The 17,330-nt window shown below is 44.5% G+C and overlaps 1 protein-coding gene across 2 annotated transcripts in view; it reads left to right on the top strand.

The window, feature by feature from the left end:
• Positions 1 to 1,576: 1,576 nt before the first annotated feature.
• Positions 1,577 to 17,330, top strand: part of Wdr41 (WD repeat domain 41) — a 50,339-nt gene continuing 34,585 nt past the window's right edge. Inside the window, exons 1-2 of one of the 2 annotated variants that reach the window (XM_037209498.1) lie at positions 1,577 to 1,801; positions 3,757 to 3,872. In XM_037209498.1, the coding sequence (XP_037065393.1) occupies positions 1,751 to 1,801; positions 3,757 to 3,872 (167 nt within the window). In that variant the 5' untranslated portion in view covers positions 1,577 to 1,750. The remainder of the gene's footprint in view (positions 1,802 to 3,756; positions 3,873 to 17,330) is intronic. The other variant, XM_028871659.2, reaches the window with a different exon arrangement.

Genomic DNA, 17,330 nt, shown 5'->3' with positions numbered 1-17,330 from the left:
TCCTTCCTCAGGGGCTAGTCATTCTTCTGTCTGTCTTTTTTTTCACTTCACTGGGTTGTTTGGATAGCAAATAGAACACAACCTTTACCTGGTTATGTGATTGTTAATCTTAACTGTCGTCTTGACTGGGTTTAAAAAATGACATAAGAGGGACAGGTACACTTCTAGGCACGTCTTTGAGAATAATTCTAGAGAGAATTAACTGTGGAGAAAAATGAGTGTCACCGTTTCCTGGGCTGGGAAAAAGGAGAGAGGCAGCTGAGCGATGCTTCCTGGCGGCCCTGGTGTAAACCGCCCTGGTCTACCGTGATGGACTCTGACATCTATGAAACCATAGACTAAAGAGCTTCTCCCTCCCCCCAAGTTGTCTTTGTTAAGTATTTGGTCACAGTGATATGAAAAGCAACAGACTTTGGAGTGTTTTTGTTTGTTTGTTTGTTTTTATTTTTACAGAGTGCACTTAGACTGAATAGGAATAATCACATTAGACCCCAGAGGCCCCTAGGTCCTGAGCAGTTGCTCGAAGATAATATATTTAAGTGGAATACATAGCCCAGTCTTATTTTTGCCCAGGGCTTTCCGCTTTCCCCCTAAAGGCAGTGGTTTTTGTGATTCTTTATTACATCTTAGGAATCCATATCCTATATATTAATGCACTGGATGGGACATTTACATAAATTCCCCACAGAAATCTACTGCAAGGAGTCTCATTTGCACCTAACAAATACACACCCATGTGAGAACTTTAACCAACACATTGGTATGTAACAAATATTAAGAGCAGTAATTCTCAAGCCTTGCTATTCCAGAGAATCACCCAATGGACTTTCTCCAAACCTTGATTTCCATGCTCCAACCACAGATATTACCACTTTTCTAAGTTTGGCGCGGAAGCCTGGACCCTACATTTTCAAACGCTATCCAGGTAATTTCTGATACAAAGCCACGGTGTATTGCCACAGTCATCTCACTGTTAAGAACATCCAGTGGTTGACATAGAATGTTTGGGGTTAGAAATGCTGCTCAGTGGTACAGCAGCTAATGCAAAGCCCTGGCTTCCAGCTGCTGCGTGCCTGGAATGAAGCAGGGAGGGAGGGGGTGACAAGGATTGCTTGGCTTTTACTTTCTGTTTTGGGAGACTGTCTTAAACAGCTACGGTTAAGAACAAGGTTTTGGAGTTTATAGGTTAGGTCTTAATTCCATCATGGCCACTTACTAGCGTTTATCTTTAGACATATTACCTAATCTTTAAGCGATTCAGTTTCTTCATCTATAACAAGCAAAGCGTTATTTGTGTGAGCATTTATGCAGACCGCACTGGCACAGTACTTGGACGGGAGCACACAATGTTGGCTGCTTTTTTTGATGTACGAGAGCGCCACTGGATTTGTTCAGGTGCAGAATTCTATTGCAGGCACACCTTCTCCATCTGGCTCTCGGGAAATCGGGAAGGTTTCCTGGTGCGCATTCCAGAGCATTTGGACAAGGCAGGCCCTTCAGTGTGGTGGCCGCAGCGCACGTCCACCAGGGGGCGCCCGCACGCCCTGAGCTCTTGCGCCAACCGCACGGCCCCCACGCGCGTGCTCACTGGGGCCGCGGCACCTTCGCCTCCGCCGCGGCGGCTTTCCGTGCGGGCTCCCGAACTAGACTTCTGTTTTCCCGCTGCCTCGCCTCCGGCTCACCGGGAGGGAGCACCAGCGTCTGCGCTGCGCCGGTCCTCGCTGCGGAGGCCGCCGACGCCCCGGGCCGGATGCTGCGCTGGCTGATCGGGGGAGGCCGCGAGCCGCAGGGCCTGGCCGAGGTAATCGGCGCGGGCCGGGCTCGCTGCGGGGCGGGGCCAGGCCGCGGGGCGGGGCGGGGCGGTCTGAGAGGCGGGGCCTGGGTGGCTGCGGGGCGGGGCCAGGCCGTGGGCGGGGCTGGCGGGCGGGCTGGTCCGGGTTGGCTGCGGGGTGGGGTGGGCGGGGCTGTCTGGCTGAGGGGCGCGGTCGGGTTGGCGGTGGGGTGGGCGGGGCGGGGCCGGCCGAGGGGCGGGGCAGGGTGTGGCAGGGCCTCCGGAAGTGGGTAGCAGCCTGGGGAAATAGAGGGCTGCGTAAGGGCCAACTTGTGTCAGTTCAGAAAAGTGGGACATATCCTACAAACCAGCACCTTTTGCCTACATGGACTGGCATTTGCTTAAGGAATGTGGAATTAACTACTTGCTTTTCGAGAAACCAAGTCAAGGAAATGATATTTGTGTATTTAGTACGTGTATGGTCTCATTGTCACATTTACTTGAAATAGTGAAATGATTTTGACACCTTACAAAAGTTGACGTCTGAAATTTGTTTCGTGTGCCACCTGGAACAGTTTGTGCTACATTTTCTTTCTCATAGGAAGCGTTTTACAGTTAGGATTATTGCGAACAACTTGGCAGTTTTAACCCCTTGGGCTTTGTCATTGACACCGTGATTTAAAACAACAACAACAACAGCAAAAAACCCAGCAAAAGAAAACCACTTATTTCATATGATTCTGAAATCCTTCAGGTTATGGAAGAATTATTGATTATTGAATGGTCACGTAACATATATATGACAATTTGAATTAACCTGCTTGTTTGGTTAATATAGTATTTTTATTAACCAGTTTGGTCATGCCTGGCAAACTGTCACTTGTGGGAAGCAGGTTCCATAATTGAGTATCTGATAAAGGGAGACGGGATGAGAGCAAAACCATCACCACGGGGTGGACTTTCTCAGAAAGCATTAATGCATACTGGTTCTTACATTTTGTTCATGTAAAAGTACCTTGGTTGTGCAACTGCCTTGAATATCTACCCCTGATTTTCCCTAACACATGCAAGAACATTACCTTCAGCCTCCCAATCTAAGCGATTCTCAATCCTGAGGTAATCTTGTCCCCCGAGAATAGTACAGTGTCTGCTGTTGGCCATGGTCAGGTGTGATGGGGGCAGTGTGTGGAAAAGAGAGGTGCTGGAAGTATTCTAACACCCAGGAGAGGCCTCAGTAACAAAGACTTAGCTAGTCCCAAATGTCACTTATGTCAAACTTAGGAAACCTTCTTAATAACAAAGCTTTTTTGTTTTGGTGAAATTGTGCAGGGGTTTGACTCCAGAAATGGGGTTGATAAGACCTTCCCTGAGAATTAAGTTACTCAGCGTGTGTCCTTAGCACAGTGTCTGCTGTCAGCCTTCCAGATAACACTCGGCATGGTGGAGCTACCTTTATCAATCTGGTTGTCCAGAGTGGAACCAGGAGTCTGAATTATTTCATTACTATCTTTATTCATTAAGCAGACATCTTCCAAATGCTTGTGGTGTGCGTGCTTGCATGTAGAACGGAGGACAACTTGTAGGAGTCAGTTCTCTCCTCCATCATAAGGGCCCGGGGATGGAACGCAGGTCATTAGGCTTAGTGACAAGTGCCTTTCCTTGCTGAGCTGTCTCCTTGGTCTCCAACAAATTTTGATTGAGAAACACTCCTAAAAAAATTGTATTGGATTGGCCCAGTAGTTTTAAAGTCAGGCTTATTGAGACTCAACAAAATAAAATTTACGGTTTGCAAGTTTACTGTGGCTTAAGAATACTAAAAGTTTTTGGTAAGAGAAATAATTCCATGCAGAACTGGCAAATTATCCACCTGACAGTGTAGAAACGTATGTATTAGTATTAGAATGTCATAGCGTGTGGCTTTTAAAAGTCTTCAGTTTTATAAATCGCGTTATCTTTCTGTTTTTGCTTTGTTTTCCCATGACAAGAAAGCTGCTTTGCAGACGATAGGAGAAGACCAAAGTCAGAACCCCTACACTGAGCTGCTGGTTCTGAAAGGCCATCATGACATTGTCCGGTTCCTGGTGCAGCTGGATGACCACAGGTAAGAAGCTTACCTCGGCTAGTGGCCACTGTTCTGAAAGACATTTGAGAACATTTCTGTTAAAAAAACAACTTCAAAATTAATTCATCTTTTGTAAAAAGAAAATTTAAGATTCTGATGATAATTAGAGAGACACAACCAACTGGAAGTAGTAACATTTAGTAGAAAGTTGAAACGGACTTTGAACCCTGATGACAATATGTTTAATTCATTTAAGCCCAGTGTCACTTTGTCACGTCCGGGGACTTGTAGATTATATTTGCTTGCTTTTTTATTTGATGTTTTGAAAAAAAATTGTCATGAGTTTTTAGAAATATTCATATAGTTTAGAAGAAGCAAATGATTTTAAGAATTTGATTGAGGGACCCGGTGGTGGTGGTATACGCCTTTAATCCCAGTACTCAGGATGCAGAGCCAGGCAGATCTCTGTGAGTTCGAGGCCAGCCTGGTCTACAGAGCGAGATCCAGGACAGGCACCAAAACTACACAGAGAAATTCTGTCTTGAACCCCCCCCCCCCAAAAAAAAAAAAAAAAAAAAGAATTTCTGGCCATCAAATCTGAGGAACAAATATGGTGTTTAAATATTAGGCACCTGCTGGAATCCGCTGGTTTAGCGGCCGGTGAAGTAAGGTTTCCACCTGAATTCTGTCATCGACGAACCCCTTTAAAGCCATACGCTGCTCTCCGATTCCTGGGTGGCCTGCAAGAGGTGTCTGCTGTGTCTGCAAGTGGAGACAGGTGCTCAGGTCTGAGGGCCGAGGGCTGGGCTTATCGCTAAGCCCGTTTAGCTGCACTTACATCACTGATGGTGTAATTTCCTAACCTGATCTTGAAGTGCTGTGAGTGAGGACTCTGCTCTTACTTACTATGATTTTTATTATTCCTTAGTCTCAGAACTCAGCACAGTGACTTAACACGCAGTCTGTGCTGACAGGTAGCTGTTGAGGGAGTAACTCCCCAGCGTATGCCGCTGGCCTGCAGCCCGCCCTCAGCTGCCCCAGCTCTGCCGTCCCTGCGGTCGGTCCCTCTGCTGACTTCACTGCTTTTTTTCTCTTGGGCTGCTGTGCCTGCTGCTGTGACTGCTGTCACTCTCCTACTGCTGTGTGGTGACCGTCTTTTCAAATTTTTTATTATATATAGTTTAATTCTCTTGTATAATATTTGAGGGACCAGCCTTAATATTATACATCCCATGGGCTCAGGAGAGAGAACTACTAACGGCGAGGACTATTTTCAGGAAATAGAATCTCAGCACACAGAGCTCTATCGTCCACTTCCTTTAATTCCTCTGGCATAACATCCTTTATACACAGCTTCAGTTCTGTTCTCATGTCTAGCTCCTTTCCTGCCTGATTTCTCTCTATATTTATCTACTGTCCCCTCTAGGTTCTATCTTAATTCCTTCATCTAGTTCTGTCCCTTCTAGGTTCTCATCTATCTAGTTCTTTCCCCTATCAGCTCCTCTCTGGTCTCCTCTCTCATCTGGCTCTTCCTCATCTTCCATCTCGTTCCTCTAGTACTCTCCTGTAGCCCTTCAATCTAGTTCTTCCCCATCTCCGTTCGTTCCTCTCAAGTTCTTACCCATCTCGTTCTTCCATTCTCTTTTCTCTTCTCCTCCTCTATGCCCTGGAAGTCCCGGTATATAAAGGGAGGGTCCGAGCTAAATTGTGTAAAGCTATTACTTAACATCGACCTCTCCTAGGCGGTGTCCCCTTGTGGAATTTACCATAAGTCAGGAGACTTGCATGTGGGCTGTTATCATTGTTAGTCCTCGGAAGTTGGGTGCCCCCCCTGGGCGGTGTCTCCTTGTGGAATTTAAGTCAGGAGACTTGCATGTGGGCTGTTATCATTGTTAGTCCTTGGAAGTTGGGCACACACCTGGGTGGTGTTTCCTGTAGTCCTTGAAAGTGGCTAAGAGAAATATCTGATTCCAGAGAAAGCCTTTCCTGAGGCTGTTCTCCAAATACCTGGAATGTGTATGTCCAGAGAGTGATCAGTCCACACTGTTAGCCCTTCTTAGGGGAAAGTCAATTGGAAAAACCATGAAGGCACACATGATTTTCATAACAGAAGACAGCTGATATATAACAAGTCAAGTAACACCAAAAACTCGTTGGGATTTGGCTTCCTCTGGAGGAATTCCCTGATCCCTCCAGGTAGTGACTTTGCCATAACCAGCTGAGTTCTTATGATATATTCCTGCAGCCCGCAGCATAATTCTGATGTAAATGAAGTTAGGCCAAGTTTCAGAGATAGAGTTCTTCCCAGCATTCCCCTCACCTCGAATGCCAGCCACTGTCTGTGTTTCCACATCATCTAACCAGCTAGCTACAGGTCCCAACTGCTTCCTTGGTTGAAAATTCATTGGAAGGACTCAGCAAAGAATTGTACTAATTCATGGTTACAGTTTTGTTATAAAGTAGACATCAGGATCTGCTGGATAGATCGCCATAGAGGGAGGTCGAGTCCCAAATGCAGAAGCTCCAGGTCCTCGGGGCTGGCTGCCTTCCTGATACACGTGTGGACTGCCAGGATGGGAGCCCACTGGAGCGCTGGGCTTGCAGTTTTTGAGTGGGCGTCACCGTGTAGGCGTGTTTGTGCAGCGAGTCATAATCACATCACTCGGGTCCTTCCCTTGGAAGTTGGAAAGTCGGTCTGCTCTCCTGTGGTATTCCCGAGCCCGAGACTTCTCACGGCTCATCTCTTCGGCATAGCTCACTACCTTGCCACATTATTGTAGACCAAGTCATCCACTAGCATTGAAGCCACTTCCATTACTAAGGAAATTCCAGGGGTTCAGAGGCCCCCTTCTAGGAACTGAGGGCCAAGGCCAACAAAATACTTACATGGTATGTCTCAACCTTTGAAAAGATTTGCCTCTTATGGGTGTTACTAGCCAGATTGCATTGTTTTCTTAGTGTGCTGGAAGATAACCAAGTCCCAGCATGGCAGTGTAACACAGCCTGCATATGCCTTTGGTTAGTATTTGTTTTCACTAAATCTTTGGAAGTATAATATTTATCTATTGAAATGACCAATTCTGTGGGAAACAGCATTTCTGAAAGCTGGAAGTTTTGAGCAACTGCTGGTTTCATGTGTCATATTTTATCCTAATAAGTTGCTGAGTTAAAAACATCCAGATAATAACTTATAGCCACTATTATATAGGCCTTAAGGAATACTAAAATCATTTTGTTTGTAAGACTAGGTAATAAATATAGAGCATCCTCTCAGGATGTAACCCTTAAGGTGTATACAGACTGTTAGGATTCCATGTTCGTGCTGTCTGTCCTTTATGATATATATGTAATATGACAGGTTATTATTACATAGTCAGAAGAATCTGAAAACAGAGTTGAGTTGTGGGGTAGTGGTTATTGAGTAAGTGCTGACAGATAGTACATTTTTTCACGTGACTCGTGAATACTTCAGCTCGTTAAGGACAGGACCAGTCTGTACCCAGTCAGAGCTGTAGCTGAGAGCAGCAGAGGTTGGTTGCTCAAGCGTCACCCCAAACTTACTGGTGTGAAGCAAAGCAAACACCACGTACTTAGCCTTAGCTTTTTTATTCTGTCGGATGGTGGTTTTGACTTGACTCACCTGGTCAAGTCTTTTCATTTGGGATTTGAATCAGGTCCATGCGGGTGTCTGTGGCCAGCTGGTCGGCTGGCTAAGGTGAGATCGGGCGGCAGAATGGCAACTTTCTCCTTCCTGGTGCTTGTCACGGAGTGAAGTGGAGTTGGGACATCGACGGGCCAGCTCCAGAGCAGACATGTCTCTGCTGATGCCATGCTTGCCGCTGTTCCGTTGACCAGGTCGTGTAAGAGGTGATACAGGTCCACCGAGGTGAATCAGTGCTCCATGTGTGATAACTAGATCCTATTGTATGTGTGACTGTAGGGGTAGGGGGTAGTTTATGGCCCTGTTTGCTATGTGCTGCAGTGAATTTCAGTGTCTAGAATGGACAAGAAGCCAGGCTTTTGCCCTTCGCAATACAGTGGTGATGGACCTTCCCAAATCACTTTGAGTTCTTTCTGATCAAGTCATCAATGTATCAGAATTTACATGTAGTTAAAAAAGCTCAGTTGCAGACCTGTAGAACATTGAATTTCTATGTTCTTTAAAAAATTTATTCTATAGCAAAAAAATCCTCAAAAATAAAGATATAACAAATATATGAAAAATCTATTAATTACAATATTAGGAAAATAATTAGATCTCTGTCAATGATTTTCCTGTAAAGTTTAGTGCCCTCCCTGACACCCCCTGTATTGGAGATTGAACCCAGGGTTTCATGCATTCCAGACAAGCATTGTACCAGCTGAGCCAATGCCCAGCCCCCAAAGTGCTTTTAAGAAATTTAATAAATAATGTTTGTGCCTATTGATGGGATGTTTTCATTTCTAATAGTTGGGATTGTCTTTGTTGTGTTAGCACATTATTAATTTCCAGAAAATACTTACCTAATTTTTAAACAAATTCTCCGTGTTACACTTTTTCTTTATTTACTTATTTGTAGTTTTTGTAGGCGTTACATTCTGGTTGGCCAGCTGTTGTAATCCAGGTTTCACGCTTCAGGTCTTTAGATAATATCATCTGATTGAAAATTTTGCAGAAGGATTTTCTTGTTTTCTCAGTGGCTCACCTAAAATCAGTGAGTGGAAAATTTTCTCGATTGGTTTTTGAAGATACCAGATAAATCCCCGTATATCACCTAACAGACAGCTGCCTTTTCTTCTCTTCTTTGGTATTTTTTGAACATGAAGTGAGGGTCATATTGATTGGGAGCTCTTCTTCAGAAGGCTAAGCCTCAGCAAGACTCTTCCAGAACATGGCCTGTGCTGAAATTGCATGCGGTGTTCTGGCTGACACATCACACTAGCTCACAGCGCAGTCTGAGGCTAGCTCGCTCTGTTGCTCATTGCCCGTTCCTGGCTCCTCCAGGAAGCAGACAAGGTTATATAGGATGACAATCATGACTGGAGAAGAAGCCGATGACCCGTGAAACACTAGACTGCAGGAAAAGGTGCTTCTCGGGAGCTGGGGAAGCTGAGTTTCTAAGACAGTATGGTTTGGCAACCCACTGAGAGCGAAAAGTGTGCTCTGCCTTTAAGAAGGTATTTTTAAGTTGAGAATATCCCTTCTCACTTCCTACATTCAGAGGACAGAAATCAGTAATCAAAATGGCTCAGAGAGCTGAGGAAGGTGGCAGGTGCCTGTAATTGTAGCATCAGAGAGGCCAAGGCAGGAGGATCAGAAGGTCTGAAGCCAGCCCGGACTATATACTGAGCTCTAGGCTGTAAGCTAACATCCTGTCTCAGAAAAACAATTTTAAAAATTGTTCTGAAGATCATAGAGAGTTCAGTAAAATTAAGGAGGCAGACTGTCTTGCATTCTAGGTTCCCATAGAAACACTATAGTAATGTTACGTGTATGCATTATTAGAAAAAAGGACAAAGCAGGATCGGACAGAGGATGCTGTCTGAATGCTGACGAGACCTGGTTGTGCCCCATGGGGAGTCGTTGGGTGCATTCTCTGGACAGAACAGTGAGGGCTGCGTCACTGCCCTGGATGGCCCTGTGCTGAGATTCATCAAGCAGAGCAGGTCCCCAGTGTAACGCCTTGCTTAGTACCCAGCCCTGGAGCCAGTCCAGTTTGACTTTGAAATGGACCTGAAGTCCACAGCTGGACGCAATTGGACAACACGTTCCTCACAGCTGGGCAGCTAGTCCCCTCCTGAAGTCTGGAAGGTGCTTATTTGGAGCTGATATACTTCCAATATTGCATGTTAGGCAATTTTTAAATTGTGTAAACACAGTCATGTGGGCCTTTGGGCAGCTTTTTAAGAAGCTATACCTGGGAAAAGCTATAAACAGAACCCTTTTTATCACAAGTTTCAGGAGCCAAACAGTTATTAACAGACTTTGTAGCAAGTTTTTAGAGTGTCTGGCATTCTGACTTACTGTGGTAGATTTTTCTAAAGCCCATTTAATGCCAGTAAATGGATAATGTAAATTTAATGCCGAGTAAACCGACCTCGTTCGGGTCCAAGATTCTCAAGTGATGTGTAAATGTGCCTGTTGTTTTGGGGTGTTCTTTAGTGGAGTGACTCAGAGCGTGGCCTTGTCATTTGCCATGTGTCTCTCCACCTTCTCCTTTTTTTCTTGGTGCAGTTTTTGTCTTCTGACTGTATTTTAGAAGTGCCGCTACATTTTGTTCAGCTAGCTACATGTAAGGTTTGAGAGGGTAACAAGAGTGGGAACATTGTAGCTGCTGGATGCCGTAGCATCATTAAATTTGGGGATAAACACAGAATTTGTATACTCACATTTCAGCTTTAAGCAATAAAGCTTTTAGCAGTAAAGCTGTATAATGTCTAGGTAAAATCACTCTTCCTCAGCTAAAAAAAAAAAAAAAAAAAAACAACCTTATTTGAAAATCACTGCTTTAATCCTTAATATCTTTAAACTAGAGTTCACAAACCTGTATGGCAGTTTGAGTGTGGATAAGGAAATAACTGGTGAGTTGCAGCGTCTCACACATGTCTAAATCCTACGTGTTCATAATGATCTTAAAAAAGGGAACTTACTGCTTACTGTAGGAGAATGAAATTGATAACGGACCAAAATCAAGACCTTTACTGCTTTTTGTATTTAAACTGTCTTAGGATCAGTATCAGTAATATTTTGGAAGGGAAAGAAAAATCTTCCCCGTAGAAGAATTGAAGCTGGGAAGAACAGTGGAATTGAGTATCATGATTTTGTAACCTCTGATGTGCAGGGGGTATAAAGAAAGCGTTTTTCTGTGTGCATCATAGGTTTATTGGCAGAAGCTTCATAGGTTAAACTGATTAACAAGAGAAATACACATGTAATGTGTGCATTATGCCTGCATACCAGAGTTCTCAGTGATGAATAAACTCAAGGTGGTGACGAAACTTGTACCATGAGTGTGGTGGTGGGGGGCGGTGGTAAGAGAACCTCAGATTTATTTTTATGCATCTGGGTATTTGGCTGGCATGTATGTCTTTGTATTACTTGCATGCTGGGTACCACAGAGGCCGAAGAGGGCATCCGATCCCCTGGAATTGAATTAAAGACAATTGTGAGCCACTCTGTGGTTGTTGGGAATCAAACTCTGGTCCTCTGTAAGAGCAGTCAGTGTTCTTAACTGCTCAGCCATCTCTCCAGCACCCTAAGGTGGTATCTTACTGAGAGAACAGCAAGTTCTTAATGATGAGTAACTCAACTGTACTTAAAACTTGGGGTTTGTTTAGCATCACAAGGAGAACAATCAGTGTGTTGAGAAGGTGGCAAGGCAAAGGATTGGGACTGTGAGTTTCTTGTGGTGAATCCTGAGAAGACAGATTGACACTTTGGGGAAACTACTGGTTGGATAGAGCTAATGAGTGAATAAAGTCTGCGTGTGTAGGCTTTATCAGTCCCAGCCCATCTCCAGTCAGAAGGTTGCTACCCTCCACAAAGATGGTCCGTGTTGTTTTCAGAGGGATGGGGTAGGTAGACCCTTCCTTCCTTCCTTCCTTCCTTCATTTCTTCCTTCCTTCCTTCCTTCCTTCCTTCCTTCCTTCCTTCCTTCCTTCCTTCCTTCCTTCCTTTCTTCCTTCCTTCCTTCTTTCCTTTCTTTCCAACTACCTTCTGCTGTAAATAATTACATTAGGTATATTTGGGGATTATATACTATGAGTCTCCTCAAGTGAAATAATTTTTCTAATGATTATGGATGGTTATTTACATCACACACAAAAGGACTTCCTTTTTTGAGAACATATATAGTTTTCAGTTATATTTCATGATGGAGGATACAGATTGCCTATGAGGGGACCTTACTAACAGATCCAATTGGAATCTAGTGACATCTTTAGATTTAGATAGGTCAATCTACTGAAAACACAAGATAAAAGCACATGTGAAATGACATCTCAGGGATGTAGCCAGCAAAATACAGACTTAAGAATACTGCCAGACTGAAGACTCTTGGCAGGACAAATTGCAAGGAAAATCATATGAAGAGCAAATACGTAGACTAAAAGCAACTTTAGAAGTCTGTACAACAATGGTAATACATGGACCTTATCTGAATCTTGCCTCTAATAGTAAACTTAAAAGCCCTGGGAGACAGTGAGGGGAATGTGCCCACTGAGTACATGAAAATGTTGGGAAAGTCAATGTCCGTGGGCAGCGCCTTTAGGGGTGACGGATACCGAAGAGTTACGGCAGGGGGGCTGCTCCTGTTGATTTCTTTGACAGGGGTGGAAAGGTTAAAACAAAGTTTGTTTCCTGCTTCAGAGAACTGTTACACAGAGGGAAGGTTGGCCTTCAGTTCTTCTGAAATCCAGTGTGTTCAGTTGGACAAACGATTGCGTGCTGTGGGATGGTCTGTATGTCAAATGTGTTGCTCTGATTGGTTAATAAACAAAACACTGATTGGCCAGTAGCCAGGCAGGAAGTATAGGTGGGACAAGCAGAGAAGAGAATTCAGGGAAGTGGAGGGCTGAGGAAGAGAGACACTGCCAGCTGCCGCCATGAGAAGCGAGATGTAAGGTACCGGAAGGCCATGAGCCATGTGGCACCTTATAGACTAATAATAGACATAGGTTAATTTAAGATAGAAGCATTAGATAGCAAGAAGCCTGCCACGGCCATACAGTTTGTAAACAATATAAGTCTCTGTGTGTTTACTCGGTTGGGTCTGAGCGTCTGCGGGACTGGCGGGTGAGAGAGATTTGTCCTGACCGCGGGCCAGGCAGGACTGGAGAACTCCAGCTACAATTGCATCTGTTTTTAGTCATTATGCAGTGAACTGCAGGTTGGCTTCAAGAACAAAGAAGAAAAGCAGACACACAGCATTTAAATAGCCAGCGAGACTGCAGCTGATTGAGGGAGCTCTCATTCTGATTACTATCCTGCCAGTAGGGAATGAATGAGGAATGCTAAATCTCAATACCGCATTGAGAGCAAAATATCAATAATCTCATTTCCCCCATATCTAGAAAGCACATATGTGGGATGAGAGTCATAAATAGTGGGAGATAAAGGGTACACACTGAGCAGTGGTTCTCGCTGATGTCGCCCTCCTTGGCGCTCAGAAGGAGACTGACCGTTAGTGCAGAAGATGGAGCGAGGTGGTGTCAGCACGCATTGAAGGCTGAAGGAATGCAAATCGGCTTCTCCAGTGAAGACAGCCTCTGTGAGGAAGCAGGTTCTTTTGTAAGTCGAGCTTTTAACTTACACCTCAAAAAGTTCAAAGTAAAACCACAGACAGCAGAAACGTCCTCAGTTTACTTAGACAGAGGCTTTCCAGAACCTTCCCCGTCACATTGCCCAGCTGCCCTCAGGGGAGGCTCAGCCTTGGCGGTGGTGAGAACCAGGCTGGTGCACAAAACTGACCGTGGAGAACATTCTTTCCATGGCGACCAAATGCACTGCTTTCCTCCGGCGTTCTCTCACCACCTTCCTTGACTTTGTCGCAAGAAGTGTCTGGGGTGACACACGTGCTGAATGTTTTTTTTCACACCCCCGCATCGCCCCATGTGAACCCTCCTCTGCTGGAGCAGCAGCCTGTGTTCCCGATGAAGCGGCACACACTAGCTCTGATGTGTTGTAGAACATTCTGCAAGGAGAGCCTGGGTGGGGACAAACAACAGTATTGGCATTCATAAGTACAGGAGATGAGTACACGGTTTTTTTATTATACCGTCTTCCTCATCTTCGTATACATTTAAATTCGCCATAATGGAAAGTATGTATTTGATATAGAAGGAATGAAAATGCCAATATAAAAGGTATTTTTGTTTTAGAATTATAAATATTTTTATGTATTTATGTTATATATATATGTATATATATATATGTATATATGCAGTGTGTGTGTGTGCATGTGTGTGTCTCTGTATGTGGAGGCCAGCGGTCCAGCTGGTGACCTCCATCACTCTCCACCTTAGCTTTTGGGACAAGATCTCTCATTGAATGCGGGACTCTCCCTTTTGGCTTGCCTGCCCCTACCCAGCCCTCAAGCTCTGTGATATATATTGTCATGCTTGAGTTTTAATTGCATTCTGGGGATCCCAACTGAGGTCATAGTGCATGCATGGCAGGCACTGTGTGAACTGAACCATTTAAAGCAGTCCAGTGTGGAGTCTGTAAAGTTAAAACAATGTTATTAACACCTGTGTGCCTTCAAGAGCAGAATTGGTTGGGAATAAATGCAGGAATTGCATCAACAGGCGTGCATTACTAGTTTACTAGAGTTGGAGCTGAGGAGAGTTCTAACTGAGGAGAAGCAGGTTTGAGGGATGTGTCTGATGGTGGACACAGCGGCTTTGCTCAGGCTTCACCCTGAGTCAGGTAGACCCCCTCCCTGATTAGAGACACCAGAGAGAGCCTGACAGTGGAGCCTCCCACTCACAGGGGCGCTTACCTCAGAAAGAACAGACCAGAATGATCTTTCTATTCACAGACAAATCCACAGAGAAAACCCAGAAAGGGCCGAACTGATCATGTTCAATGCAGCCTCTTTGTAAGGAGAGCAGAGAGGGAGCCAGGCCTGTTTGTCTAGCTGTAGGGATCCCCTCACAGAAACACGAGTTCAGGGGAATGGAGGCCTCCCCTAGTAGAAGTCCTGTGTAGCTGAGAATTTCTCTCCAGCTCCTGCCAAGCCTCGCCAGTCCCGGAGCCCTTATAAAATAAACACACCGACTCTTATATTATTTAAACTGCTCGGCCATTAGCTCAGGCCTACCATTGTCTAGCTCTTACCCTTATACTCAGCCCATTTCTGTTAATCTATATGTCGCCACGTGTTCCGTGGCTTTACCTGTTGCCTCTACATGATGCTCCCTGAACGGCAGCTGGTGTCTCCTCTTCCTCTACCTTCCTCTCCTTTTCCTCTCTCCTCTCTCCTTGTCCCGCCTATACTTCCTGTCTGGCTACTGGCCAATCCGTGTTTTATTTATACAGCGTGATATCCACAGTAGTCCTGCTTTGTGAAACACTCCTGATGTTAAGTTTCAAACTGGGGACAAATGGCTGAGGTGCCTATCGAAGCATATCGAAGTGGACCTGGCCTCCAGGTTCTCCCAGCATCCCTCAGTCCCTACCTATTCTAGGATGTGGCCCTCCACCCTGAACTCCTCAGCTCAGGGGCTGGGCTGCCCTTCCCCCAGAGGCTCTTCCCTGTATACTCCAGACCTTTTAGTTAAGGCCCCTTTTGTACCTTTGGCCTTCTGGCTGCTGCCCCTGGCTCCCTTCCCCTGCCCCTCTCTCCACATGGCCCAATCCCCCTGTCCACTCTGGACTCTCCCAGATGTCCCTGTCTCTACCTCTGCCCTTTATCTCTAAGAGAGTTTCTCCTCCTGCACACCTAGGGCAGTCATGTCCTTTCCTTCTCCTTTCGTTTCTTTTTTCAGGCACCCAACTTTGCTGTCCTTTTTTTTTTTAACAGTGTCTTCCATACAGTCTAGGCTGGCTTCCACCTCACATCAGTCCTCCTGCCTCAGCCTCCCAGAGGCAGAGGGATTATGGGTGTGAGCCACCACCTCTGCCGTCTCTGCTCTATTTCTGAGCAAGAGTGGACCTCAACAATTAAACTGGTGGACTTGTGTTAATGTAGTTTTCCCCCCTCTGTGCTGGGCGTCAAACCCAGGCCCTTGCACGTGTGAGACAAATGCTTCACCATTAAGGTGCTTTCCTAGCTCGTAGAATCCATTTTCCATAGTGAAGGGAAACGGAGTTTATGTTCAGGTGAAACTAGTGAAGTATCAGTGGCACTGATGCCTCTGGGTCCTGTGTCGATATTCCTGTCAATGTCCTTCTGAGTGTTTGTCTGTGTGAGTCCCTTCAAGTAGTTCTAGTATACAAAGACCCATTTGAAATGGTAATTGTTACTTTTAGCTTTACCTGTTTTTACCTAGGCATTGCAGAAGTATCCATTCAACTTCCTTTTATTTATTTACCATGCTATGGAAAGTCCTTGTGGGTTAGGGAGCGAGGCAGTCAGCAACTGGTTTCTGTATTGCCACAACTGCATCAACCCTTGGCTTTTCCACCTCCTTACGGTTTATGCAGATGCTGAATACAGAAAGATTTGCATTTAGGCTTTTGGATTACACTTTTTGCCTTGTCCTTGAATCTGTAGGACTTGACCTAGTTGAAATTGCTTCACATGAGTAACAGATACTGAATGAACATTTAGGTAGTAGACACAAATTTTTGTGAAACGGCCTTATTTCATATCAGTCTTTGTAGAGCTCTGCTGTGCTCTCAGCATACAGTTGGCAAAAATAAGAACTTGTGTTCTGAGATGTTCAGAGTGGAGGTGTTAGAGGAGCAGTTTCTTACATCGACACCATGAGACTCCTGTGTGGACTCAGTCTGGATCCTGTAGTGGGATTCAGAATGCTGCATTTCGAGCTCCTGCAGGACCGGGACTCTTCCTTACTCATCCTGGTTTCAGCTAGGGTGTGCATACACAGACTACACAGATGGGTTCCCTAATGACAAAGTTACTTTTATAATTAGCATAGGAGAGGGTGGAGCCGTCTAGGTTTGCTACAGCTCCTTATTAAACTGCCTCTGCCTCTCCCTGTGAAACTTGTTTTTCCATGTATGTAACTTTTTATAAGCCGTTTAATTATGTCATCTCAAAGACTATGTTAAAGAGTTTTCATGGTTCTGAACATTGAACTTCGGCCTTCTAAATTCTAGGCAAGCATTCTATCACTGAGCTATATTCCTAGCCCCTGAGTTTTTAGGACAAAGTCTCTCTATGTAGCTCAGGCTAGCCTTGAACTCAGTATGTATTCAGACTGACTTCAGACTTTTCTCCCTTTGGCCTCTACTTCCTGAATACTTTTTAAAAACTTGGTTTGAAGGTAACTAAGGAATGCTGAGAGAGAAGTAGTCTTTCCCAAAGAAGAGCACACCAACTGTTATCTAATACTAAATGGTCAGCCCTGGAAACATATACACTAGTAACCTTACACAGACTGAGCAGGCTGTATTTACATATTCATGAATATATGTTAATACATACACACATATATAACAACATATTGTTATTGTTATATATGCAAAATAATAATGAAAACAGAGGCCATGGATCTGAAAGAACAAGGAGGAGTACAAGGTAGGATTTGGAGGGATGGAAGAGAAATGAGAAATGATAAAATTAGAATCTCAAAAAAGTAAAAGAAATAATTCAAAACATATGCAGCAAAAACAATCCAACAAACTTGGTTTCACATTAAGAAAACCTCCCAGGTGTATATAAGAGTGGGAATGTGTGAGAAATACAAAGAGTTTATTTTTGTGCGGTAGGGATCCAGTTTTAATTAAAGGCAATATATTGATATATTAGTCATGCTAAAATGAAAAGATAAAGTTACATTAATAGCATTAATGATTCCAATTTTCAGTGATCTGTAACACTTAAATGTTTG

This window comes from Peromyscus leucopus, chromosome 11, assembly GCF_004664715.2.
Source record: "Peromyscus leucopus breed LL Stock chromosome 11, UCI_PerLeu_2.1, whole genome shotgun sequence".
In the NCBI taxonomy this organism is placed as follows: domain Eukaryota; kingdom Metazoa; phylum Chordata; class Mammalia; order Rodentia; family Cricetidae; genus Peromyscus; species Peromyscus leucopus.
This window is presented reverse-complemented; position numbering and strand designations above follow the sequence as displayed.